This window comes from Copidosoma floridanum, unplaced genomic scaffold (assembly GCF_036245765.1).
Source record: "Copidosoma floridanum isolate Cflo_tuat_1 unplaced genomic scaffold, Cflo_Japanese_pri ptg000033l, whole genome shotgun sequence".
Taxonomy (NCBI): Eukaryota; Metazoa; Arthropoda; class Insecta; order Hymenoptera; family Encyrtidae; genus Copidosoma; species Copidosoma floridanum.
The window spans coordinates 2,477,597-2,505,363 of NW_028321910.1; the positions used below are offsets into that span (position 1 = coordinate 2,477,597).

The window sequence follows — 27,767 nt, forward strand, 5'->3', positions numbered from 1 at the left end:
TTTGCAGAGTATTGAATAACAATTTAAAAATGTCAGGGTAATAAAATGTTTGGTTGATGTACATCTATATTCAGATAATACTTAACCATTAATATGGACTGACACAGTAAGAATGAAAAATAGCTCACAACATACAGAAAATAAGTTTAATCGTAATAAGAAAGCAATTAAATCATATTAAATAAAAAACTCAAGTGCCCGAGAAGAACCTAACGAGTATATGCCAAGTATCCAGAAAGTACCCACTAAGTGCCAGGGGAGTAACCACCGAATGCCTAGGAAGTACCTGAAAAGTGCCCGCCAAGTGCCCGGGAAGTACCCGTCAAGTGCCCACCAAGTACCAGGGAAGTACCCGCCAAGTGCCCAGGAAGGACCCGCCAAGTACCCAGAAAGTACCCACCAAGTGCCCGCCAAGTACCCGCCAAGTGCCCAGGCAGTACCTGCCAAGTACCCACCAAGTATCTGGGAAGTTATCACCAGTATTGTACTTAGTGGGTACTTCCCGAGTACATGGTGGGTACTTCCCGGGCACTTGGCGAGTACTTCGCGGGCACTTGGTAGGTACTTGGTGAGTACTTGGCGGGTACTTCCCGGGTACTTGGTGGGCCTGTGGTGGGGAATTCCCGTGCACTTCGCGGGTATTTTCCGGGCACTTTGCAGGTACTTGGCGGGCACTTGGTGGGTACTTCCTGGGCACTTGGCGGGCACTTCCTGGGCACTTGGCAGGTACTTCTCAGGTACTTGGCGAGCACTTGGCAGGCACTTGGTGGGGACTTCCTGGGCACTTCCTGGGTACTTTGTGGGCACTTGGTGGTTAGTCACCGGGCACTTGGTGGGTGCTTCCTGGACACTTGGCGTGTACTTGTCAAGATGTACATCAACCAAACATTTTATTATCGTGATATTTTCAACTAATTATTAAATACACTGTATAGCTTATTATTTTTATGAATAAATGTTTTATTGTTTTCGATCAAATAATTACATATCATTTAGAGCATTTTTAAACGTATTATTCTAAATTATGTAAGTTTGGATAATAAATAAATTATTTTTGTGAGCAATATCAACTGTAATATACTTCGATTATTGCATTTTATAAATGGACTTGTTCCAAATCGTGTACAAACGGTTTAGCCGGGAACGCAAGCAAGACATACCTAACAACGATATTTTTGACCGGGAGGTCAACTTTTTTTGGAAAAATTCTATCGTGAAGAGTGGGAAAATTTCTACTGATATGATCTTTTACTTTTATGTGAGGTAACATTACTTATAAGTATGAGAATTTAAGGATGTTTGTCCAACATAAGAGTGAGAAAGACAGTAAGCACGTAGACAAACAACTGACAACATAAGGAGCATACAATATTTACTTTTTTACATCCAACCTTTAAGTTACCAGCAGTAAGCTGACGCTCTTGCGTGCGCACATGGATATTGTTCTTACTGCTTACCGACTTAGCTTCAGTAACAATGTGGCAACGTCACGAGTTCATGCGGGCGCGCTATAGCCTTCCAACCCCATTTAGGGGTAGTTTGGAACGTATTTTAAGTCAGCTTCCATTTAAAAGCTATTCACCTTAAAAAATTAATTCTAACGGGGTTCGCGTCAGTAAAAATCGCTTAACACGCGGTTCTCGGGAAATGCCACCGTTACATATCATGCTGTAGACTTATAATATATTTTTAAATAATCCCAACAAATCTTCTAATATTTATTTTGTATATGTTATTATTATTTCTGAAATATAGTGATCCATTAATGTTAAACACAAGTTTTTTACATATATTGAAAAGGAACCAAAGTTTTGATAAATAATTAAAGTTGTGCGTATGATAGAAAGTAAATTTTTCAAATTTTTCAAAAGCAATTTATGCAGTAGTATGATTTATTACGTCGTTGAACGTATTTTTACAAAATTTTTTATAAATTTCTTATACTACCGTATTTACCGATTAAATAAGGTACAGGCTACCCAAACTGATGTAATTTCACTAGAGCTGAACCAAAATTCTGTGTTGCCCTTATGACGTTATCCTAACGCATTATATGTGGGAACAAGATGGCGCTAGTGACGCTTATTGTTTTTTCACGCATGTCCTAAGGCATGTGACCATACTGTTACAGTAACAAAAATATGTCAAGGTTGGAAAAATTGCTTCATCACAACTGTCACGGTCATCATTTAATTATTTTTCTGTTATAAGTTTTCTTACACAGTTATACATCACTTATTGTGTATAAACGTTATCTTTCTTCTTGCATTAAGAGACCAAGATTAGGATGGCTTTCATTGGTGCAGATGGACACACGTATCACCGTTAGTATTGTTGTAATTAAATATCAGCATTAAGAATGCAATGTAACCTTAATATTTATCTTACTTAATTCGAATATTGTAAGGTTGAAATTACCAAGTTGATGTTTAGATAATATAAAAAAGTCACTTTCTTGTATTACATATAACATGATACGTTTGTACATTAGTCCTCAAAACTCGCAAAAACTTATTTATTGACAGCGTTCAAAATTTTTTTACTTTTATAACTAACAGTTATTCAGATCTTGCACCTCATCGAAAAGAGGGACCTTGAATCATTTTTGCTTATGATTCGTGTCATACATTATAGATGTCATTAAATACTGTTTATTTTAAGAGATTTTAAGCAAATAGTGTTAGAATACGTCTAAAGTTTTTTGCGTGTAGCTACGCTTACAGCATTTCTAAGATAACTGAGTTAAAAGCTTCTGAGCACCACACTGTTGGACATTAAGTATAATTACTTTAATAAATGTGACATTAATTTACCGTTCTTGAGATCTGTGGAATTGACAACAATGCACTAGATTTCTTAGAAACTTATTTTGGTAGACTCGTCAAGTAAAACTGAAGAACGTTGCTGTCTTAAAATTCTAAGAACATTTTAAAGTTTACTAGCACTCAGTACATTTGATATTAAGTTAACACGCTTGTTATATTTTTATTCTCATTTTTTTAACAATCTCTGATTTTTCGCAGATTTTTTTAATAAAAGGGATGAGATCATCTACAAGACAAACTGGCAGGTTATGTCGTGCTGTAAAGAGCAAAGTCTTCCTGAGAAATTGAAGGCACGTCATTTTTTCTGTGCAATAGTGACGTTATCTGTATGCAATTAAGTTGCAGCATGCTTAACCAAGTCTTTTTTGTTATATCTGTGCTACAAGGGAAGCAACGGGCAGGTTTTTCTTAATTTAACTCGTTTTTTTAAAGCCAATGTTTGAACGGCACTTCTTCTTACCAAGCATCATGCAAAATACATAATTTTTTTAGCTTCTTTGTCATGTCTATACCATAACTTTTCTATGTTTTTCGTTTTTAGGACTTTGCCGCACCAGAAAACACTTTTTAGTTTGTGTGGCACACAGAAAAAATCAATAAATGTATACTACAATTACAAGTCATAAAAAATTTAAGAATCAAAGGCAGTTGGAAAAGTGAAGAAACTCTATATGTACTATTTTGTAAATAATTAATACATTTTACGTTAAATACGCTTGTATTATTGCAAGTCTACAACAGCAAGTTAAAATACACACTAAGACTTTTTAATAAAAAATATTATCAGAATCATTTGAAAACGTTTGAGATATTCTGAAAAAGGAAAGAAACGTCATATCTGTTTGAAAGAAACAGAACGGATCATTTAGAAAATATAACGTAAAGAAATTTAAAAAAATAGTTTGGTTCAAAGCATGACGATTATTTTTGTTCAAAAGTATTTGATGGTTATTTTCAATCTTGTATATTCTTCGATATAACGTGTTAAAATAAGTAAACTAAATGTTAATTTTTTAAAACTACACGGAAAAAAGTTTAAGAAAACAGGAGTGCAAGGATTACGAAATTAAAAGTATTTTTTTTAAATTAATTTTTTTATGAACTATTTCAAAATTTAATACATAAAAAAAAAAACCTTACGCAGGTAAAAACCTTCAACATTTACCGTAGTAAATTAACTTAAAAAATCCAAAAGTCTTAGCCATACCCAAAACAGCAAGCCAACGTATTCTACTCGCTAAAGAATGTACCAAAAATATGTAATACACTCTGAGCTAAATTTCGTTCATGCATACTATCAAAATTATAATTAAACTAGCGGCCTCCCGTCTCGGCTTCGGCCGAGACTTACTAAATGAAACACCATAGTGTATTGACATGTAACGTGAAACGTTTTCAGTTAGAAATTTTACATGTATTCCTGACACTTCTCACAACAAGATTCTTCTTATTAAAAACATATTTGTTCAGAATCCACACTGTTTATTCGGTAAAACAATAAGCTGTAAAAATTAAAGAAAATAAAATTATACTGAAAAGTACCGTGCGTTCCTTATGCCATAAAATAATCGTTGTGCATAAGGGGCCATTGATTTGCAGTTTCTTCCGTATAATTTACGAAAAGGGCCATTTTTTGGAGCTGTTAAAATTCAAAATACTTAAAAAAAATAAACTAAAAAAAAAATTTTTATCTCTTATCTTACAACTTCATTACCAGAGCTAGAGCTTACTCTCTACATTTTTTATCACCACATAAATACAAATACATTTTTTACTTATTTAAGAAACTGAAAGATGTAAGAGATTACTGTGAGGGTACAATAAAAAGCTGATCTCTCACGTAATGGATTCGTTATTTGTCGATTTTGACGCTGCTGTTCCGATTTTGATAAATTTTTTGCGTCAGTTTCTTGACGCCTGAAATTGTATTTAATTGATACATTCGAAGTTTTCCTTCCCTAAATTTCTGTCGACTTTGCTAAGTTCTGATATACTTTTTTGGAAAGAAGTTCAACGTCCAATGGCCCTAAAAAAGACCGTCGGGCTTCCTAAGTTAACTCTTTCTTGACTAAAGTTTACAGCAATTGTGATTGCCTGGATGCTTTAGGGAGATCTTCTCTGGCTTATTCTTACAACCCCAGACTGATCAGGAGAAAAATTACAGAGTCCGAAGTTTTGGAGCTAGTTGTAGAGATCTATCACAACGTTTCCTGGTATAACGTCGAAGACATTGGTCTCTAGAGCATTTTTTTATTTGCAGACTCAGTTATTTTGGTAATCTTAAATTGGGAGATGGGTTCGTAATGCTTGCCCGTTGGAGACTGCCTCGTTGGCTCAAGTCGTTTTCCTTTCAAAGCTGTAAGGCTTGCCTAGCGCAGACCTTGGAGATGATTGGTGATTCCTGGATGAGTGCTTAGAGTTAAGAGGGTTATATAGGGTCTTCGGTAACTGGGGCTTCCAGCTTTACGAAGGACAACTCCGCTCTTGACGATTGCCAGTGGATTATTGACTTAGTAAAATAGTGGCCGCCTTCAGTCATGATCTTTAAGTCGACGAATCGCTTCCAAAAAATTGTAGTGAAAATATACTTGTTGGCAAAGTTGTATAAACTTAGGCAGCCCTTAAAAAAACCAATGAGATTGATGGTTAAGTAGGGAACGTAAATACTTAGAATGGCCCTGAAAATAGCCAGTGGTGACACTTCCAGCTATCTCTTATTTATTATTCTTGATGATAAAGAGCTGGCTGCGGATAGCTTAACTCTTACCCTCGAAGTCTCTATGTACGGAGACTATCGTGATGGAGGAAGATACGCCGCTAATGAAAGAATACATCGTCTTCAGGTCGTTTTCCGGATAATATAATCAACCGCTTATCGTTAATTGGAAAAATGTGGGTACGTCGTTGGGAACATGACCACTGAGAAGAAAGCCGTTGTAACTGCCCATGCCCCTCAGGGCTGTCTTTCCAGGCTTACATTTGTAGCCAAAAATTCTTTGACGGCACCAGATGGGATAGTGGAATGGCCACTTAACTGTGAAGTGTTGGAGCAGATTGTGCTCTAGCTAGATAAGTCTCCTGGTATTCTGGTGGAGACGTTATCGGTTGGAAAAATTTTTTATTGGTAGCACTGGTCAATTCTGGAGATTCAGGGTGGATGTAGACCTAGGTCATTAAAGAAGAGTGTTATCGGTAATCCAGATACCCAGCTGCATGACTATCATCAACATTCTTGATGTAGCTTGATAAACTGCCAACAGACGACTACAAAAATCGTTGAGACGCTATGGCCTATTATGACCACACATATTTAATTCTGTTGCAGGTAGCCTTGATTTTATGTCAACGCCACCTAGTGGATCCTACCGAACTGAAGTGAAAAGCTGGCGTATTTTTGCGAAACTTTGAGCTTATTTATTGCTATTATTACTTAATTTTTGAAGATAATAACTATACTAAAACCATCTAGGAAGTGTCAAGAATCGGTATGCAAAATTTTAGCATAATCGGCTTAGTAGTTTTCGCGGTTAGCGGTTGCAAGTGTTTTAGTGACTTTGCTTTATATATTAGTAAGTTTTACTATTAACATTACTTTTAAGACAAAAACTGCTTTTCGAGCATACGCTGTCGGCACAACAATTAACAAACTAAGCAGCTACTTATTTTATTCGGATATGTAAACATATTTCTTAAAGTATCCATACGTATACATGTATGTAGTTTTTTTTCCAAGTTAACATAATTTTTATTCCCCTTAAATAAGAACACCAACTTAACACTAAAAGCACTGAAAAGTATGCAAGATAAACATTTATAATAGTAAATCACTGCAGTGACTACCAACCATACATGGCAAACAACAAAGCAGTAAAAAGCTTTACATACATTGTAATTAACACTATTAAAGGACTACACTCAACACAAGTTTTCACATTATATGCAACGAACATGTATTAAAAATAGCATTACATGAATACAGTTTATTACAATTAAAAAACACATAAATGCAGCAAGCAAGCAAACATGCTTTCTTGACAACTACTCAATCACTAAGAAACATCAAAACAAGAACTGTCTGCATGTGCACGAGCACCTTTTGAGAAAAAGCGCACCACGCTAAAAACGAGTCGCGTAGGGATCGCAAAATGAAAAGGAACAGCTCTGCAATAGAGTAACAGGTAGCATACATGTTTACTGCCATGTAACTACTGTTGTGTACGTGACTACTAACTCTCTTGTGTATTTACCAAGTGCATTAATAGAAGCAATAAAAATAAATAAATAAACTATCTAAAATAACAGACACGATATGAAAAAAAAGCTACTGTAGTAGTACTAAGCATAATGTCTATTAAAGGCTATAGCAGGACAAAATATTCAAAACTGCCTTCTCCTGGATTTTATATTCAACTACTCGAAGGTACTTTAGTATGAACTCTAGCTAAATTTTTAGCCCTCAAGATGCTGATACACACCTCTTAACCTAAAAAACGTACGTTTTCAAAAAAAATAGTTTTAGCTCGACTCACTATTTTTTTAATTTCTAAAAAATTTTAGAACAAAGATTCTTTAACAAAAATACAGTAATCTTTTTCGGATTTTTTCAACCACACTGAAATTCACACAAAATTTTTAAATTTTTCAACGGTTTCTTAGGCTCTCTTGGTATTTATTGGCTAACTTCTGAATAACACTTTTTTACGTACTTTGTTCCGTTCTTTCGAATTATGGTATTATGAAAACTATTTTTGTGCTAGAACATACTGAAAATTAATATAAATCGCTTTTTCGAGCCTTTTTTCGTTTTTTTCGGTACATAATCTTTTAACCGACGGCAAAATAATTATTTATTAACATTTTTATTGCAATTTTTTAAAAATATTGTTGAATCCTAGTTCCATTACTACTTATTTTTCATCAAACAATGCTCTAAAATCAATGTAAAAATTAAAAAGTTTGTTTCTGAAATTTTACTTTAAAAATACTTGTCCAGCAGATCTTACAACATTAAAATTGTTCTGCAACTGTTTTTTTTTTTTTTTTTTTTGTAGCTGCAAAGGATCGCATACAATTCTTTTTAGGTACAAACAACGTTGTTTGAGGTGCTTTGCTTTGCTAAGTTAACGCGTTCTTATTGCGTGAGTTGCTTACGTGTTCCACATTCTGGTCCTATACACTTGCTCCACTTTGCTGGGCCTTATGTTGTACAACGTTTACTGTTATTATTATTATTATTAATATTATTGATTCAAAATAAGGGGGGGACGATAGGCACTGGTACATCAAAAATAAAACACCAACTTTAAAGTAACGAATCACATTGGTTGACATAGAAGGAATAAGAAAAAAAAGGAAACATGAATAAAGAATATAAGGAATATACTAAGGGGGCTCAGTACATTCCCCTAGCTAAATGGCCTCCACAATTTCGACAAGGTTTTTCCTTTGTTTTTTGATTCTTTGATTGTGAATTTTAAGGGTAGATAGTCATAATTTTGGGAAGCAAAAGTTACTAACAACTTTAGTTAACAAATCAAAGAATTGTTTAAATGTGCAAATGAAAAATTTTTTTGTTTTCCTTGACCAATTTTCAGCAAAAATCATTCTTGTAGCCTTTTTTTACGATGCGTAGTATTTGAGTTAAAAATTTCCAATTGCTCAAAAATTACTTTTTACACTTTTCAGTTCCATGTTACATAATTATTAACAACTGTTCGGAACTCACGAAAGCTTAAACGTTTACTTAAACAATATACTTCAATGTTATAAAACGGTTTTACTATTTTAAATGCAAAAATTTGATGTAACATGTCCCCAATAGTGTATGTTTGAAGTGTTTAAAATCCTTGTATTCAGCAGTCCAGGCAAAGGTGACAGTAAACAACATTTCTCGTATCCAAATTCTTGCACAAGCTTACTCATGTATTTTTATCTCCTGAACACTTATTTCATGATTATACATCCAAGAAGTTAGTAGACCAATTATTTTAAGTAATTTTTAAGAACAGTATTATAAACAACAATACTTTTTACCAAAAAAAAGTTTTTTAAATGTATTTTATTGGAATTTACACTATAATTCGTCTTTGATTACACGTGACATTGGAATTCAGTAGACAAAAAAATTAGACATTTAAATTGCGTAAGACGTGTTATCTCCAAATTGCATATAATTTGAGTACACAGTCGATAAAAAAAAACTGTATTCTGAGTCAAGTACACGGCTTAACTACCACCATACTAGTAGGTAAAAGTTTTCCAGGGCAGGTGTGGTCGAGAAATGCTTTTCACTCACTGCAACCAGCCGTAATTGATAAAGTTTTTTTTCACTTTTTTCTTCATTTAACTAATTATTGTTGTCTAATATTTGTCTTTGGCTACAAATTGTACATATAAATATAAAGGACTGAGAGAAGAAAATCAAAAATCGGTTCATAATTAAGGACTGTAGATAGGTTTAAACACTTTTTTCTTGATTGGCCCCACTGTGCGTCAGTAAAACTAGTGATTGCATAATATTACAATCATTAGGTGTCCTTAAGCTTTTTGCAAGCATTTTTTTGTTAAAAGATTATTGGTAAAAACAATAAGTTTAATACGATTGAATCAAACTCATTAATGTCAAGATGGTTACTGTATGGTTTCGTGACCTTGAAAAGTATCTATTAATACATACATAATTTTTTTTCAATCAGTTTTTTTAAAGTTACTTTTATAATTTCTCAATATATCTTGAATATTCGTTACTTCAGTTTTTTTCTTTAACGTAGATAAATTTGATATAACTAATCAATGCTGTAATTGCTCAAAGCGTAATCTTAGTAGAATGTCAGCTCAAATCATGATCATTTGTTCAGCTACTAAAGTTGAAACTGTTTTTGAGTAGTTGAATAAGGATTTCAATAAAATTGGGATTAAACTCTGCCATAAAAGACTTACTTTTTTTGGCACACGAAAACCTGCAGTGGAAGTAGAATTTCAACCAGTGATAGAAGTCAGTCAACAAACACTCAGTCAAGCTTGGTAATGGCTAGTTCTTATTGCTTAAACAGCATTTTTGAGGTAGCAATTAGAAAACTTAAAGTAATAATACCTACCCTAGAGTTGACCCTTCGAAGAACTTTTATTTTTCATAAAACATGTTACATCTGTAGAAATACAAAAACTTAACGCTTGTACCATTAACTGCAAGACTGCATTGTCTGAAAGGAATGAAAATCCTTATTCCAAATGGAAATCGAGTTTGTGCTGAATATTTAATTGAAACCAATCATTTTATGATAATCTGAGACTTATATAGGTATACAGTAGAACTAGGTTTTTAACTGTGGATGAAATATGTTTTTTTTTGGAAATTTTCAGATAAAGCTCCAAAAACATTTTTATAAAGAGAAAAATTAAAATCGTCAGAGCTTACTGAAAAACAAGTATTCACTTCTACTAGTCTTTTGATTAATTAATTGCAAAAGGTGTGAAAATAATTAGTTTCTATTAGATCATCAGCTTCTATAGACGTTATGCAGGCTCTACTTATTTATTATTCAAATTACAAACATTTTATTTAATCTGTTTTTAAAATAGGAGACGAAATAATTGTCTTCAATTTTAGTAAGGTAAAGTACCCCCTATTTGGACACATTTTTTTAGGTTATATAATATTTCTTTATTTTTGTAAAAAACTAATTAGACTACAAGCCAAAAAATTGTTGCATCAGAAGACTTTTGCTTTATTCTAGATGTAAAAAAAAAGAATCATTGTTTCAGTATCATTATTTTAGTTAATAACTTACTTTTAAAGTCTTTTATTTCTTTTAATGCTTCTTTCTTACATGCCATTAATTGAGATTTTTTATCTTTATTTAGCTTATTAATGCTTTTTTTTTATTTCTTTGTTTCATTTTTTTTTTCTCTTTTCTCTTTTTCTAACAGTCTTTGTTTGTCTTTCAGTTCTTTCTTGTGTTGTTTTAACTCTGTACATTCAAGAGGTCTTCTAAAAAATAGGTTAACTTTTCATGAATTTTTTTTTCTGCAACTTTACCTTTTCTTTTTGTAATAGGACTTAGTAACTTGAACACTTTCTTGAATTGTTTTGCCTCTACAAGAAATGACAAATGCTGAATAATACTTTTTATTTCGTAATAATTTTTTAAATAAGTTAATTATTTACCGTTTTGGTCCAGGTTTAGCTCTTGATTATCCTACGACAAACTACTTTCCGATGAATTAAATAAAGATAAACTATTTTCAATTGATCTACATGTCAAAACAGCATTAAATTTTCCTGTCATTAGGTCTAAAACTGAAAATTAAGGGATTTCTGATACTAAACGAATGAAAAAGTCACTTATTTTGATTACATATTTATAATAAACTATAAATACCTTTATCCTCCAAATCAAACATATCAGTTTTTTCTTCAGGCTCAATAACTTTTTCCCCTTCATTTACGTTCGATGTTTTATTACTTTGATCTATAGCCATGTTATGAGCTACTCCCAAGTTATGACTGCAATTATTTTTCTTATTCCTATCAACTTTGACAACAGCATATTCGAAGTTGGTTTCAGGTCGCCCAGCATTTGTAACGAGATTATTTTTACTAACAGGGATACCTTGCATTTGTACAACATTTTCTTAAGTAATTAAAAATAAATCGTAAATTACATAAATAATTAATATTAGCTAAACTTAATATATAATTTAACAAACCATTCAAACAATTATGATTTATTACATCTTCAGCAGCCTCTAATAAAATCTCATTGACTTCTGAGATGATTTCTGCAGTTATTGGCTCACTAAATTTATTAAATATTGGAAGCTCTACTAGAGATGTAGCTGTAACTTCTTGAAAGGAAGCATCATAAGACATTTCTTCTATCAAATTCATATCAGAGTCATGTGTAGCCATCATGTTGTAAGAATCTGACTCCTGGCTATTTATATTATAAGCTTCTCTTTCAGAATTCGTCTCATTTGCACTATTCACAAATGTAGCTACGTCCTCAAATATCAAATTACATGAATCAATGCTTTTATCGTTTTGTTCTTCCCTATGCTCTGAGTATCATACAGTATGTAAAAAGTTAGTTTTCTTAAATTAAATAGTATTTGACAGTAAAAAAATCAATAAGCCTAGATAAAAAATGTAACTTGTCAATTGTTCCTTGAGTTAGTTACTTAAAAATCAAAGTCAACAAAAAGTGTTTGAGCAAAAAATTAATATTGAGTTAAGTTTTTTCAAACATTAGCAATAGAAAATAAAAACAAAAAATAAATCTAAGATTAAAAAAAAAAATCGCTATAAGCATTTGTAAATAAAAATAGAATTTTTATTTACCACACAGTCTACGCAACTTCTGCCAGGATAAGAAAAGATCACGTTGACTGATGTTCCCACTCTATTCATCACTTGATTTCTCTCTAAAAAAATCTTCCAATGTCCTTTCAGCAAGATATTCTTATTAAAAAAATTTAAAAGTTGAGATTCAATTACTGCTGTTATCATGACCACATTGAAGTGAAATATTCTTAGCTCCCACTTCGTTTTTTTTTTTCTTTTTTAAGATATTATAATCAACTGAATTGGGATTCAGAGGATATAAGCCACATGTCTAAAAGCCTTTCTTAAGAACTTCACTAAAGCCATTAGATTGCAGAACATTGTTCAGGACAATAGCTACCATGTACTTTTCAAAATTAACTATATAATTTTCAATCTGATATTAAAAAACAGCCTTCCTGTATAACTCTTTTAAAGGGTGAAAAAAGGCGACGTCAAGGGGTTGAATTATATGTGTAGAATTTGAATATAGTGCAATTATTTAAATCTGGTTTGCTTTGCAAGATTACAGTAATTCCATGGAAAGATGAGAACTATGATTATCAAGATATAATATGACTGAAAATTGAATCTCATTTTTGACTAGCCACTCAAACCAAAAATTTTTAATTTAACTAAAAAGACTTTCTGACGTCATCCATCCATTATCTGTATGACTAACTCCCCAAACTTTTGGTATATGTTTTAAAGTGGCCCTTTTAGGAGCAGTCTTGTATTCAAATGAAATAAAAGGGGGGGGGGCATTTGACCAGCTGCAGATCCTATGAAAAGTACAATTACACAAGCTTTTTCGTTGCTACTGACGATTTGGTAGACATTTCTTGCTCCTTTCTCAGCAAAAACCTTGTCTCCTTTTGGAACCAGTTTAAAAGAGAATTCATCCAAGTTGAAAACACGGTTGGCTTTAACGTCATTCAAATTATTTTACTGCATGTACTCTTGTATATAAGAAAACCATTGTCTTCGCTGTGTTTCTGTAACAGCTGCTCTAGTGGTAGTCAGATTTTGTGGCACTCTGTTACTTAACTCTGGGTGTCTGTACATGAATCCAGCCATCCAACTCCTGCCTGCTCTACCACTTTTGAATGGTGTAAGATTTTTAATCTTTAATACAAACTTTTAAATTGGATCTAAGAGTTGCATTTTGCATACAGGAAAACCTCTATCACCACACTATAAAATCCATCTTACAATATTTTTCTCCTCTTGCTTACTCAAAACTGTCTCAGAACCTGAAGTTTTTAACTTACCAATACCGTTTACTTTTTCATGTGATGAACTTTTGGACTTGTAAAACGTTAAAACAACTTCTTGGATTGACTATCATTTTCTCACTTGTTCAATAGCCTTCGACACTTCTTCAGTGACATACTTTCGATAGCTAGTCCTTTTTTTAGTTACTTTAGATGCATTTTCATCCACTACTTTTTTTCGTATGGAACCTGTATCAAAACGTATTTGAGGTTAGATCACTAGTATAAGTAACACGTATAAATTAAAATACTTGACATGTTTTTGAGTGATTTACAGGAGTTAGTTTGAGTTAAGTTATGTCACTTACCTAATTATTCTTTAGATACTTGCAAATAAACAGTGAAAATAACGAGACACCTTATGTGTCCGAATAATAGCTCATTTAACACTGCCGTACAAGAATTTCAGACACATAATGTCGCTTTGTCCGAATATCGGTCAAGAGGCGCGAAACTGGACCGGTTATCTCGACACTTATTTTTTTCGAAGTGAAACTTTCTATGGCACGTTGTGAATTTTTTCGAGTGACACAAAATTTCTGAGCCCCCCACCACTCCAGCCACTCTCTCTCTGCCTCGTCCCCCTTGCCACCAGAACAGTGCATGTACGCGTAGAGTGGGACGTGGGACGGCCGTTATCTCTGCCTCGCTCTCCTTGCTACTACATGCTCAAATTTTTACGTACATGTATATATATATTTATACTAGTGGGGCTTATCCCCCTGCGCACACTGCGCACCAACCCCCCAACTTTTAAATATTTTATAAAAAATACATAAATTACATGGGGCTACATCGTTTGAAGACAATAAAACACATAATGGAATAAAATATAAAAATTTCAGGGATACTGCAATCGCAATAGGTTTAATTGTACATGATTCTGAAATCGACAATATTTTTAAAGAAGCCATAACAATTATGTTTCCATACCATTTAAAACAATTTTTTGCTTGGTTTTTGATTTCAGAAAACATTTAAGAGGTAAAATATGGGATGAATATGAAAAATATTTTACGAAAGACTTCGATAATAATAGATATTGTGCTCTTCTACATATAAATCAAATTTTGGTATCGGAATGTAAATCATGTGAGTCTTTTAGTTCACCGACGCCAACCATTAGCAACTATATAAATAATTGCAATATTGAGGAAAAATCTTTCAGTAAAAAAATGGTTTGATATAATGCCCACAAATTGAAATAAAGATCAAAGAAAAATTTTTAAAACTATTTGTGAACAAAATGAAAAAGTATATTTCATAGATGGTCCTGGTGGATCCGGAAAAATTTACTTATAAAAGACACTCATTTATTACTTTATTTCTAGAAGTAAAAATATTTTGTCAATGGCTTGGACAGGAATTGCATCTGTATTACTACCAAAAGGTATGACCAGTCATAGAACTTTTGGTTTACCTCTAGACTTAGATAATATTAAAATTAATAACCTTGTCATAATATAAGAAACTATTAAATCATTATTTTTATGGATTTTCTTCAAAATTTTAAGATTACGAAATGATATGCGTTCTAGTGATAACGAATTTCTACAATTATTGTTAAGAATTGGAAAAGGGGACATAGAAACATTCAACATTTCTAAATCCTGAATATACTTTTTTTCTAAACAACAAGATTTTAAGTAAATAACATGGGGAAACTTAAATTTATTACAGCATCGATACTGCAACATATAAAGGTGTTGATAAATCAGATGATAATATTTATATGAATTTTCCCGTAAAAATGTTAAACAACATTCGTGAAGGCTTGCCACCTCATAAACTTAAATTAAAAATAGGTACAATAGTAATGTTAATTCAAAATTTAAGTATATCAGACGGATTATGTAACGGTACACGATTGCGAATTACTAAATTACTGAAGTATAATGTAGAAGGCAAAATAGTAACGGGAGATAAAAATTGGTAATAAAGTTTTCATTCCAAGAATTACATTAAATACTGGAAATACTTCATCATTACCTTTTATTTTATATAGAAAACAATTCTCATTAGTTGTAACATTTGGTATGACTATAAATAAGTCTCAAGGTCAAAGTTTTGATAATGTGGGATTATACTTAAAAAAACCTTTATTTTCTCATGGTCAATTATACGTGGCTTCATTAAGATGCAAAAATTAAAATGGAATTTTTGTTCAAGTCGATAGAGAAAACAGTTTAGAGATTGAAAGTATAGTTTGGAAAGAGATTTTTGAATATAATAATGTATCTTATTTTCGTAACATGATTTAATTATTATTTTTTTATGTATAGGTAAAATTTGTTTATTAAAGATACATATCATTAATGTATATTGTGTTAATCTATTGCAACAATTTCAGCATTAATTTAAAACAGAATATAAATGGACGTAAGTCCTTGTGGTTTAATCAGGCTTTATAAGATAACTCATAAAGTGATGCGAAACTTTCATTATTTATATCAATGATACTCTAAATTAAACTGGAATTCATGTACGTAAAAAGAAGAATTGTGTATTAAAGGACTATATAAGTGATTATGATATTATAAGTATGCGCATTAATATATGTCTACATATTATTTGGTTTTAAAATATTGTTAACTCCATATAAATTAGTTTTTAAACGTTCTGAGTTGTATAAATAATGATGTTTTGCGCAACAACTCCATATGAATCGATTATATGACTTTAAATTTTTTCTTAACGATGAAATAAATCATGGTGATAAGACAGTTTTGTCTAAAGATAGGTAAAGACGGTATGATCACGGTCAGGTTACCCAAAAGAAATGTGGGGAGACGGTGGGGGCCATGAAAAAATTTGTGGGGGTCGTTGGGAGGGTTGTGGGGGTAGGTGGGGGGATGTGTGATGTTTTGAGAAAAAAAAATACAATATTTCCATGCGATTTGGTAGGAATGTGGTGATAGACTTTAACACATTGACAGGGCTGGCAAAATGCAACGTTACAAAATGCTAACAAGAAAAGTCAGCCCACCAAAAACCTTATGCCTACAAAGAAACCAAGGAATTTTATAAATCAAGATACAATTGATTGTATTTAAGTTCAGCTAATTACAGTATTGTGCACTAATCTGTAACTATTTGATTTAATATTGAAACATACATTGTTAGTATCCCATGAAGCCACACGTGATTGTACCCCCTGGCTTGAATAAAGACATACTATACTTCTATACTATACATATGATTTTGTTGGGGGTCAGTGGGGGGGGGGCGGTGGGGGGCTATGAAAAAATGCGTGGGGGGTCAGTGGAGGGGCTGTAGGGGGTCGGTGGGGGGCTGTTGGCGGTTTTGAGAAAAACTACGATACGTCAAAATAAGCAAGAAAATTACGGATTTTTACCTTATTTTGTGGGGGGCGTCGGGGGGCGAATGGGGGGCGGCGGGGCGGCGGTGGGGTGTTTGTGTGGAATGCCCCATTGAGTTTACTATGTAATATAGGAAGATATATATATATATATATATATATATATATATATATATATATATATATATATATATGTGTGTGTGTGTGTGTGTGTGTGTGTGTGTGTGTGTGTGTGTGTGTGTAATGAGGTATTATTTGTTATTAAATAACCTTTAATTCGTTCTTTAGTTGTACTTTTTTGACATATGAGTTATAAATTGCGAAAAATTTATTGTACACCTTGACAATTAATAGAAATATCTACAAATTAATTTAAAGTGTTTTTTAAACAATATAACCTTATAAAATAAGAAAAATCGTCATATCTCGATGGAGAAACAAAATAGGCCAAAAATCCTGATTTCTTACGGGTATCCTAAAGGGGAAATAAAATATTGAGACGCACAAATTGAGGTGTCATTTGTTATGATTACATAACCTCAAATTCGTATTTGTGGTCTATCTTTATGAAATTGGAGTTATAAATTACGAAAAAATTGCAGTATACTTTAAACATCAATGCAGATGTGCGCGAAGAAATTGAAAGTGTTTTCATTACAAAATAACTTAAAAAAATTAGAAAAAACACCATATCTCGAAGTAGAAGCAACATAAGTCGAAAATACTAATTTTCATGGGCTTACTAAGGGGAAAAAAATAATCGAAGCGTTACAATTCGGTTTGATGAAAACATGATTTTCAGCCATTTCAAATACAAAATTTTTTTTATCTGTTTAATGTTATTGAAAGAAATTTACTTATTTAACTCGTAGCAATAACACATATGATTGCTTCTCATATAATTTTCTGTATAAAATGAGTTAAATATTTGATACTTGAAGTTTCACTTCTATCGTGGGTCCCACGAAGCATTTTTTTTTTTAACACTTAGTTAGAGAAAATTTTGTGTTATTTTAATAAAATATCAAAAACCATAACTAATACAATTATTTCCAAAGCATTTAAATTGTTCTGATGACCTTGTTCGTTACTATAAAGCGCATTAAATTTCGATGAAAAATCAGATAATAGGAATGTTTCCTTAGATCTCTATAAAATTCATAAAAACTGATTTTTTTCTGATTCACCTTATATAAAATAATCACATAAGATGCACTATTCAGTAAAAGGTATCAAAAATAATCATGAAAAATTTTTTCTATCGTGATAAATGATTAATTGTACAAGCAAAATTAAAATTCCTATAAGCTGTCCACATATTGGTCCTAAAAATGTTCGTGTCCGAATAGAGGGTACTTTACCTTGAGTCAGAGAAAAGTTAATTTGAAAAAACGTTTTACCAAAGTATTTTTGTGTGGAAAGTATTAAAAGAGAGGATCATGTCTATGATTATTCTCTCATTCATGCAAAAAAATGGTTTCATTTGACAACTGGGCTTGCTTTGGATTTTGATGAAACATATCTACGTCATCAAAAAAGTAAAAGTAACGAGTACCAACGAAATTCATATTCAGGTCACAAAAAATATCCTTTGGTTAAAAAAAACTTTATCCAAAAACTGGTGCATATTGTAGGATTGCATCTTTTCTCAACAACTTTCTTAGTAAGCATTTAAATAGGAATAAAGACGGCAATGGATTAGAAAATGTAATCATCAAAAAATGTTGAATATTAAACAGAATGAAAATACTTTGGCTATAGAAGCTGAGGCAGGTAGATGGTCTTGACGGCCCACTACTTTGATCAAGATAACATCTAATAAAATTATTAACTTTTGAGAGTTAACTGAAAGAGATCTCAAAATACTATTTTTAGGAACCTATTCATTAGGTCAACTTATATGTTGTTTAGCCGAATTAATGGATGATGATAATAACATTACTTTTAAATCTATTAAAAGAAAATCTTACATTATCAAAGAATTAATGTCTAGGCATATCAACAAACAACTTACAAATGTTACATCGAATGTAAACCTCACACGAAGGGATACAGTGGTACTCTACGCCATCCATGTAACTATGCCAATGGATTACGAACTGTAGAATCTTGTTCTAACATTGCTCTAGTCATAAATTATCTTAGTAATATAAGATACGAATAAAAAATTCTAAGACCAGCAAAAATTATGTCGGAATTATTTATAACTTTAGATATTAATCATGTATTAGATTAATTAGATGAAGATAGTGAGGACTACAAATATCATAAATCAATCTAAAACTCATTACAATTATAAATTTTTATTTCGTTCACTATTAAAAAATCTTGAGAATGTAATTTTTTTAAACGTAAATTAAAAAACATATAAATATAGTTCTTGTACTAAATAATTTCTATGAGAAATTTTGATACATATTTACTAACTTAGAATTAAATTTGCATGAAACTGAATTGATAATTAATATGATTTACAAATGACACAAATTGTTTGAACCTAAAAAATGCTTTATACAGTTCTTTGTAGCTACGAAGACAAAGAAGAATTTGTAGAACAAGTTTCATCTTTTAAGATCTGTTGAATGAGTATTTTAAAGATAATATCCCAGAAAATTATTTTTTTTTTTTATTTTACTTTTGTTTTAGAGCATCGTTTGACGCAAAACTGGTAGTTGTGACAGTGTAATTCCACACTATTTAAAAAAATCAAAATAAAAGTGTTCATAAACATTTATTTCACAATTGTTTGTGAGATTATCAATCAAAAAAACCAAAAAAAGGTTCGAAAAAATGTTTTTTCCTTATTTTTAGTATGTTCCAGCCTAAAAATAGTTTTTAAAATACCATAATTTGATTGAACAGAAAGAAGTACGTAAGAACGTATTGTTTGAAAATAAACCAGAACATAACCTACATACGAGTCTAAAGAACCATTAAAAAGTTCAAAAAATTTTAAAAGCTTTATTAAAATCGAAAATCTGAAAATATGACTATTTCTGTTATAGAACCTACGCATTTGTAAATTCTTTCAAAATTTTTGGAATGGTGGATCAAGCAGACACGATTTTTTACAAAAACCGTTTTTTACGTTTGGCGGTCTGTATCAGCACCTAGAAGACTAAAAATTCAGCTGGTGGAGTTCTTACTAAAGTACTTTTGATTGGTAACTCTAAAAATAAAATCCAGAAAAGGGCAATTTTTCCTATCTAATCTCACTGTAGTCTTTCACGAAACTCTTGTCACGTTATCTAGTATTTTTATTCAATCATTGTTGAGAGCCTTTAATTTTTTATTTTAAAAAAAGTGCACCAAGATACTTACCGCAAGGTGGTATGGAAACGGTATTATATTATTCGCTGCAGAATCGTGTAAGTGAATTATAAAAAAATTTTCTTACGTCAACTTTAAGGTTATTTAGGATTTAAAAATATTATTATAAGCTTACGACACCAACAAACTATTTTACATTCCTCATAACATTATTTAAATAATAAATGGAATTAATAGAATAAACAGAAATGTTTAATCAAAAATTGTAATGCTTTCGAGAAAACTGGTTTGTAAATAAAATGACTATCATAAAAAAAGGACACTAGAATAAATAATAACAGTAAAAAAGAAAAAAAAATTTTCACGATCAAGAATCGATTACAAATTGATCAGATTCCATGTGCGGGAGAACAATCATACCCTAGTAAAGTATAAGATTTTATTTAAGCTTTTAGAGTGAGGGGAGCTTAGGTGATGGATAATGATAGGGGGAGCTCTTCCTCCACTGCCACTTTAGTTGGAGAGAGAGTAAAATCGATGTGCACTCGCTCAAAAATTTTTGGGTGATAAACACACTGCCCGAAGGCTCCGAAAACAAACACTCAATAGTCACCTCTCAAAAAGTAGACTGAGTAGTTAAAGTCCACCTTTGCCATCATACGGTCTACCATGAGTGAGATTTAATCTCGGTTTCAGGCACTTCATAATAGTTTATCGACTGTATTCAAGTTTTTACTCAGAAAAATAGAAGTAAGTTGTTCAGAACTATTAAGTTGCTTAAGCCTTTCCTATAGTTCTTTTGTTACAACATGGACATAATTTCTACTATTTAAAGCATTACTCGTTGAGATATTAAGACTCTAGAACCACGAAAATAAATAATTAATTGTGCCCTACGTAGAATCTAGAACAAAAAGTAGCCCTATTTTCCACGGTAAATAGAGATCATCTGTTCCTTTTTATGGAAATCTTAAATATCTTAAATATTTACATAAAGTCTACCATTTTGTCTCTATCTTAGATAATGTGCAACGTTAAAAAGAAGAGATTCGTGTGCAATAAGACCTCCGTATTCATCGAAAACTTGATGTACATATTAACTAAATGCCTATGTTTTCAAGCTTAAACGATGCATTTTAATACTACAATCTACATTTTTTGTAAATTAATCAGTCATTTATAAAACACTTTTTTAAAATTAATGATATTTAATGAAAATAAACAGTATATGTAAAACTGGCATTTACTTACAATAAAACAGTATAATTTTTTTTATAAAAGTAAACAGTTTAAAATAATAATTAGAGTGGAACTTATTGTGTCATCAACCAATATTTAAATAATAAATTGACTATTTATTTATTATTTTAATGAACTAAGCTATAGTATTTTAACTTCACTTTTGAATCTTTATCACGCAACGTTAACCATAAGATTCGTTTATAGTCATGGAAAACGCTAAGACAAAAATATTGTTTTTGTATATAACAAAAAGTTATAATAATGAGTTAATAAATAATTTGTCAATGACACAAATATTGATTATTTATTTTAGAACACAATATAGTGTCCAAAGATGTAATGATTCAATTTTTTTTTCCAAGACTGGAAGAATCTTTCTAAAATCTTTTTCTTTAAATGTTAGTTTATCACCAAAATAAGTATTTGTATTCTACTAACAACTTTATTTTCTTTCGACTATTTCTAAGGCTGTTTTTTTAATCGTAGAAGCCTTGTTTCATAATATTAATTGGCTTCTCTTATTTCTTTGAAACAAAGTTCCTTTTGACGCATTATGAATTGTGGGCGAATAGGGGCCAGACCGAGAAAAGTATTACAAGACTTTTTTCAACTCCGCAATAGTAATACAGCCGTGTATGAAGCTATATAGGTACATTGCTGCATGTAGCTGTCTCTCTTTCTGCTTACGCACCGAGGGACTCAACGTCTGCCTTTTGTTCAGCCTTCTGCGGTTGTACTCGGCTAAGGTAAAATAAAGTGTAGTGGAACACTTTTTTTAAGCAAAAAATATTTATTTCTTATTTTTGAAGTTCCACCAATGTTAATTCACCTAAATTTTTTTTTTTAAATTAAAAATATAGGTCTTTACTTAAGGAAACAAAATTCATTGACTGTGCTTATCATTATCTGTTTAATTAAATAATTTTTCAAATAAGTCGTGAAATCTGCAGTAGTGGGACATAGTCTTTAAGGATTACGGCAGTAGTAGGACAATGTAAGTGGTAGTAGTGGGACAGTATATAACAATGTTATTTTCGTATGTAAGAACTTAATTTTTTATTTATAAGATGTGAATTATCACTTTTGAGAGTATATGAATATTCAAAATAATAGATTAATAGGAATTTCTTTTATGTATACATTTTTTTCAACGATATCGCAAAATCCCTATCTACAATGTCGAATAATAATAAAGAAAAAAATTTTTTCTACTACAACATAAGCAATATAGTATAATTATTAATAATACAAACTACAAAAATCATAATAGTAAATACATATTGTAAAACAAATATTAGTTTCTAAGGTCTTAAAATTTTTCTTTTTTCATTTTTATTTTGCTCTGCAATAAATAAACTTCATACGCTCTTAATGCTTTTTCATTGTCTTCTAGTTTAAATAAACATTTTTTTTATTTCCTGTACTATCAAGTCATTATTGGCATTCTGATTGTCTTGTTTGAAAATTTTTTTTTAATTTTTAATTTTTAAGTAAATTTCTTTTTTTGTTCCAAATAAATTTTTTACTCTCTTCAAACTTTCTGTTTACATTTTTTTCATACTCTTTAGCGTTTTTATTATCTCTCTTTTTGTTGAGTAACTAAAACCTACTGCTTTTTCAATGTTTTTTTTTTTTTTTTTTTTTTTTTTTTTTTTTTTTTCAATAATGTATCAAATTATTAACAACCACCATGGATTGGTTCTCCTTAGCTGCTTCCTTTTTGATCTTAAAATCAAGATTGGTTGTAGAAAATATATTTTTTAAAGGAGAATTATTCGATTCTTCTGTGGAGATGAGAAGTAAGTTTTAAAGGCTGAAATACCAAATAAAAATATACTGCGAGTAAACTAATACCTGTATTTTTCTGTTGACAATTTTCAGAGGTATTGATTTTGTTCAGTTCTTTTTTTTAATATAAGTATAATGAAAATTAATTATTCAAAATATATATCATTTCCTGAAAAGTTGATTTTCTTACATCGGGTAGGATGGATTAATACAGATTGCATTGAGGTTAGGTATCAGATTATGTATATGTAACAGGTAACAATGCTCTCATTCACTTAACTACTAATCCTACAAATATATTTGAGTTTAATTTTACTATTAAAGACTAGACTGATGACACTCACACGGTTACTATAGTAAAAAGCATGAAAACACAGTCGTTAAAAATAAAATTTGGTCTTGTCAAGTACTTGTCCCACTACTACTTATTTTTTTTTTTAAATTATGCAGTAGTGGGACAGCAATGATAAACCTCGTTTCATTTCTACATGGTATTTGCAGAAAATAAGGGTATACTAGGACGAGCTATATTTTATGACGAAGTAATTATTTTTAAGATCTAATTAATGAACCTTGTTTTTGACTTTCATATTATTACGTGTAAATAGTTTGAACGTACAAAAAAAATTTTATTTTTGGTATATCATCTTGATAGTCAACTTTAGTGTCACATCTAAAATGGGTGAAATGCCTTGCTTAAGATGTATGCATCAAACGAGTGCTTGGATAGCTTGATGAAATATTTTTTTCATTCCCCCATGAAAGTTTACCACAATTAGTTTTGGAAGTCTTATCTAGCTAAAAGATAAAGGAATATTAGGAAATTTTTTTAAGGATATTTTCTGTCAAATTAATTCACCAGTTATGATTTTCTTCTCCTCTTCAACTATACCCTGCAATTTATGCGTGGTCCCACTATACCCCATTTTACTTTTACTCGTGCCGTCAGCACTACCTACACATTCATTTACAGCAGCTGCTAAAAGTGTATGCCTATAGCTTGACTCGATGTATAACTTATTAACGTCATAATGTAGGAATGTATACATACGTATACATATATATATATATATATATATATATATATATATATATATATATATATATATATATATATTCATATGCTCAAGTTTTAAGAGTAAATAAAAAAGAGTAGCTTTTCATTATTAAGTCTCAAGCTACAGGGTACATTTAATAGAAACGTATCATTTTTTTTAATCTTAAAACTATTTTTTATTCTTATCTTACTATTTAAATAATGTTAAAATATATGTAATCGATGTCATTTCTTGCATTCTATCGGCAAACATCATTTTTGAGCAGAAAAATACATGACTTAAAAGTTGTGAGCAGAAAGTGGTATTGTTTTCATTATCTTTACGTAAATAAACTTTTTCAGCATGTAAGTAAAATTCAGAAGTTGTACTATATTCATCTTTTTAAAGTGCATAAAAAACAAGAAATGTTGATGAATTGAAGAGTATATTACGCACCAAGAAAAGAAAGTATGGCATTTTCTCCTAGGTATAAGCCAATAGCCCAGAGTTTATGCCGTACATTCTTCTTGATGCCCGTTTCAATTTTTTTTCTTTCTTTAAAGAAAATATGACATTTGTACGAAATGTGTTAATTGATTATTAGAAAAAGTATTGTGACATCTTCCACGATAGAATCATGCAGAAATTATGAAAATGCTTTTTTCTACGAACGATGTATGGGAACTCTTGCCTGAAAGAAATGTTAAAATTTGTTTTCTGATACCAGTAAACGAAGTCGTACTTTTAGTGGAGGCATAAGAAAAAGTTTATTTTAGACTTGTTGGAGAAAAAATACAATTAAAAAATTTTTTTAATTTCGGAAATAAGATAAAAAAAATTTTTTTTCGAGGAACTTGACCACGTTCTGATTTTTCTTTAGCTGGCTTTGAATTTTTGTATCATGTGCTTGTCAGACATATATTTTTATGGATATAAATAAAAATTTGCATTTCTAATGCTATTTAAAGAGACAAAAATGAGTTTGTACAAGGCATTTTAATATATTACAGTCACGCAAGCATTATAAATTAAGAAGAATGAAAAATTATTAAGTAGCTTTTGAAATAATTTTTGTTTGTATTGATGCTACTGGCATTGAAAGTTATAATATTTTTTGGATTTTATTTAAAATTAGTATGAAATTATTAAACCATTTTTCTGCTTATATGATTTGGTCATTTTATTTATTCTCGTGATAGCATTTTGAGTTCTTATTAAAACAAATTTCCGAAGTGTTATGTTTGTTTCTGTGATTTGCTCGAGCTCCTGACCATTCCTAGTCCTAGAAATTGTAGTTTCAGCTGTTAATCACATCTTTATTAAAAGTTAGCTTCAATGTTTCTACTTAAGCTTATTGAGCCTGGAAATAGCAAATAATTTTGCCTCGAATCTTATTAAACGTACTGTAACTAAGAATGCTTATATTTTTTCTACTACTAATAATAAAAAATAATAAACTATAAAAAAAAAAACTATAACAATTGCCAGGACTTGCGTACCTCTAATTGTCTGTTCTTTGTGAGCACTTGAAGTTTATAAGATTCGTCAGTGTTTAGAGTTAGTTGCGCATCTTTAGCTGTATTGGCACTTAAGTAAATCACAAAGTTGTCGACTGCTGAGGGAATTCCGGGGGTTGGTGATCTCATAAGATTCCTTACGTTACCTGTAAGAGACCGATACCATTTTAATTCGTTGTATAACTTATTAAAGTTATTTATAAAAAATATTCCTTAACAAGCAAAAAAAATTTTTTATGGCTTTTTAACTTAAGAACTATGAAGTAAACTACTGCCTTTCACTCATTTAATAGGAATGGATATTTTTTACAAAAAAATAAGAAACAGATCTAAATTGCCTTAAATTAAAATTTTTGCGTCAAATAAGCCTTTGAATCCATCCGTTCTTTGTATATAATACATTGATAATAGAATCCCAAATAAATAATTCAATATAGCAGTTAAATAATGAACTCTCATCCATACATACTGTTGTACAAGTAAGCAGTTTGGCTTAAGGAAAGAATTAACTGACCGAGGAAAATATCCTTGGCGTATTCAAAGAAAGCTTCAATATCATGGCTGCTTGTATTCACTGTAGCGAATTTAATTTGCTGCCAATGAAATGCTAAGCTTTCTATTCCAAGATGCACGGGTCCATTGGGTCTGGGCCAAAGTAACCTCGTATTATCACCGCACAGTGCAGAGCAGGTGGCTAGAGATATCCGGGAGCTCCGCACTATTCGCCTCTCACAGCGACCACTGACGCACGCCCATGACCATGGACTCTGGAACATTCTAAATATGACAGAACTCGTATTTATTACATATACTATATACTAGTAAGGCTCTATACATATACTAGTAAGGCTTCTCCCCCTGTGCACCAACCCCCCAAGAAATATGCAAGACTTAAGAATTTAATAACTCCATATGATTTAAATTTAGTACCTACAAAATAATGAACTTGTTAGATGAATAATCAATTGTTACTCAGATTGTTTACTTTTCTTAATGATGCTTCAAATATTTCAATGTACTTAAAATGTACATACAACATATAATTTCGTGTCAGAATATTTTATTATATGATAAATACAACTTATATTTGAGATTAAAGTACTTAAACATATAAATTTTATTATAAAGGCTTGTAAAAAAAAAATGCACATATCTACAAAATCGTATAAATAAAAATATTTAAAAATTAATATTTAATATTATGACTATTACATAGCAGCGATATGGTATTTGACATAAAAAAAGAAAGTGTGAGACTTTTATGATTATTAAATCGGCGTTCGAAAATATACAACAATTTTGATAATTATAAGATTTCTAGTACGAAATTAAAGGATGTCCTATTCTTTACGTTTTTATGAAATTAATTATTACTAAAAATTCAAGATTTTGAAGATAAATATCGAAGTTATAATATGCATGAAAAATTTTGTAATGCAAGCATTTTTATTTTTTTCTGTAAGAATTTGGAAATACAGTGTCTTAATATATAAGTTTTTTTTATGTTTTCTCTTGTTAAAAGTCTAATTTTTAAGATGCATTCTATACATTTAAAAAAGCAAATTACTTAGAGAAAAATAAAATATTATGAGGAATAAACTTTGACAAACAAATCAGAAAAATTGTTAATGATCAAAAATTTCTTACCGTACAATATTTTTAATGTTTCTCCAAATTATTTGGTGTAAATATATTCTCAGGATTCTTACATTTTGATATCAATACGTATAGTTGACTATGAGAAAACAAAGGATTTTTGTTGTGAAATATTAATTTATTAAAACTTTAACCTTGCAATTTATTGACTGTTGTGGAAAAAGTTAGAACTATTAAAGATTGTTTTTAGTAAATAATAAACGGTAAATATGAATTATTACTTGTATTTAATGTCATTCTCAAAATAACAACTTTATTACCAGATTTTTTAGTAGTTAGTATTTCTGCTTCTAAATTACATTTAAACAATTTTTTTATACGTTGTCTAGTGCCATTGCACAACCCATCGAGAATACTCAAGCTTCTTATTAACATAAAAATAGCATTTACTTTCAAGTTTATAACATGCGGTGGTAATCTTTCATTGATATTTTTTAAAGTTTCTATAAAAAAATTTATGTTTATATTTTCATCAATGCAATTACTACCCTTATATTTCAGATAATTTGTGCTGTAA

At 30.7% G+C, this 27,767-nt stretch overlaps 1 protein-coding gene across 1 annotated transcript in view; it reads right to left on the minus strand.

Annotated features, from left to right (window-relative positions):
• The window catches only part of fdl (fused lobes), a 414,401-nt gene that overhangs the window by 194,565 nt on the left and 192,069 nt on the right, over window positions 1-27,767 (minus strand). The window contains exons 3-4 of the mRNA XM_089597549.1: window positions 26,109-26,371; window positions 25,577-25,740 (exon numbers count right to left, since the gene is read on the minus strand). Coding sequence (XP_089453675.1) covers window positions 25,577-25,740; window positions 26,109-26,371 — 427 coding nt within the window. The remainder of the gene's footprint in view (window positions 1-25,576; window positions 25,741-26,108; window positions 26,372-27,767) is intronic.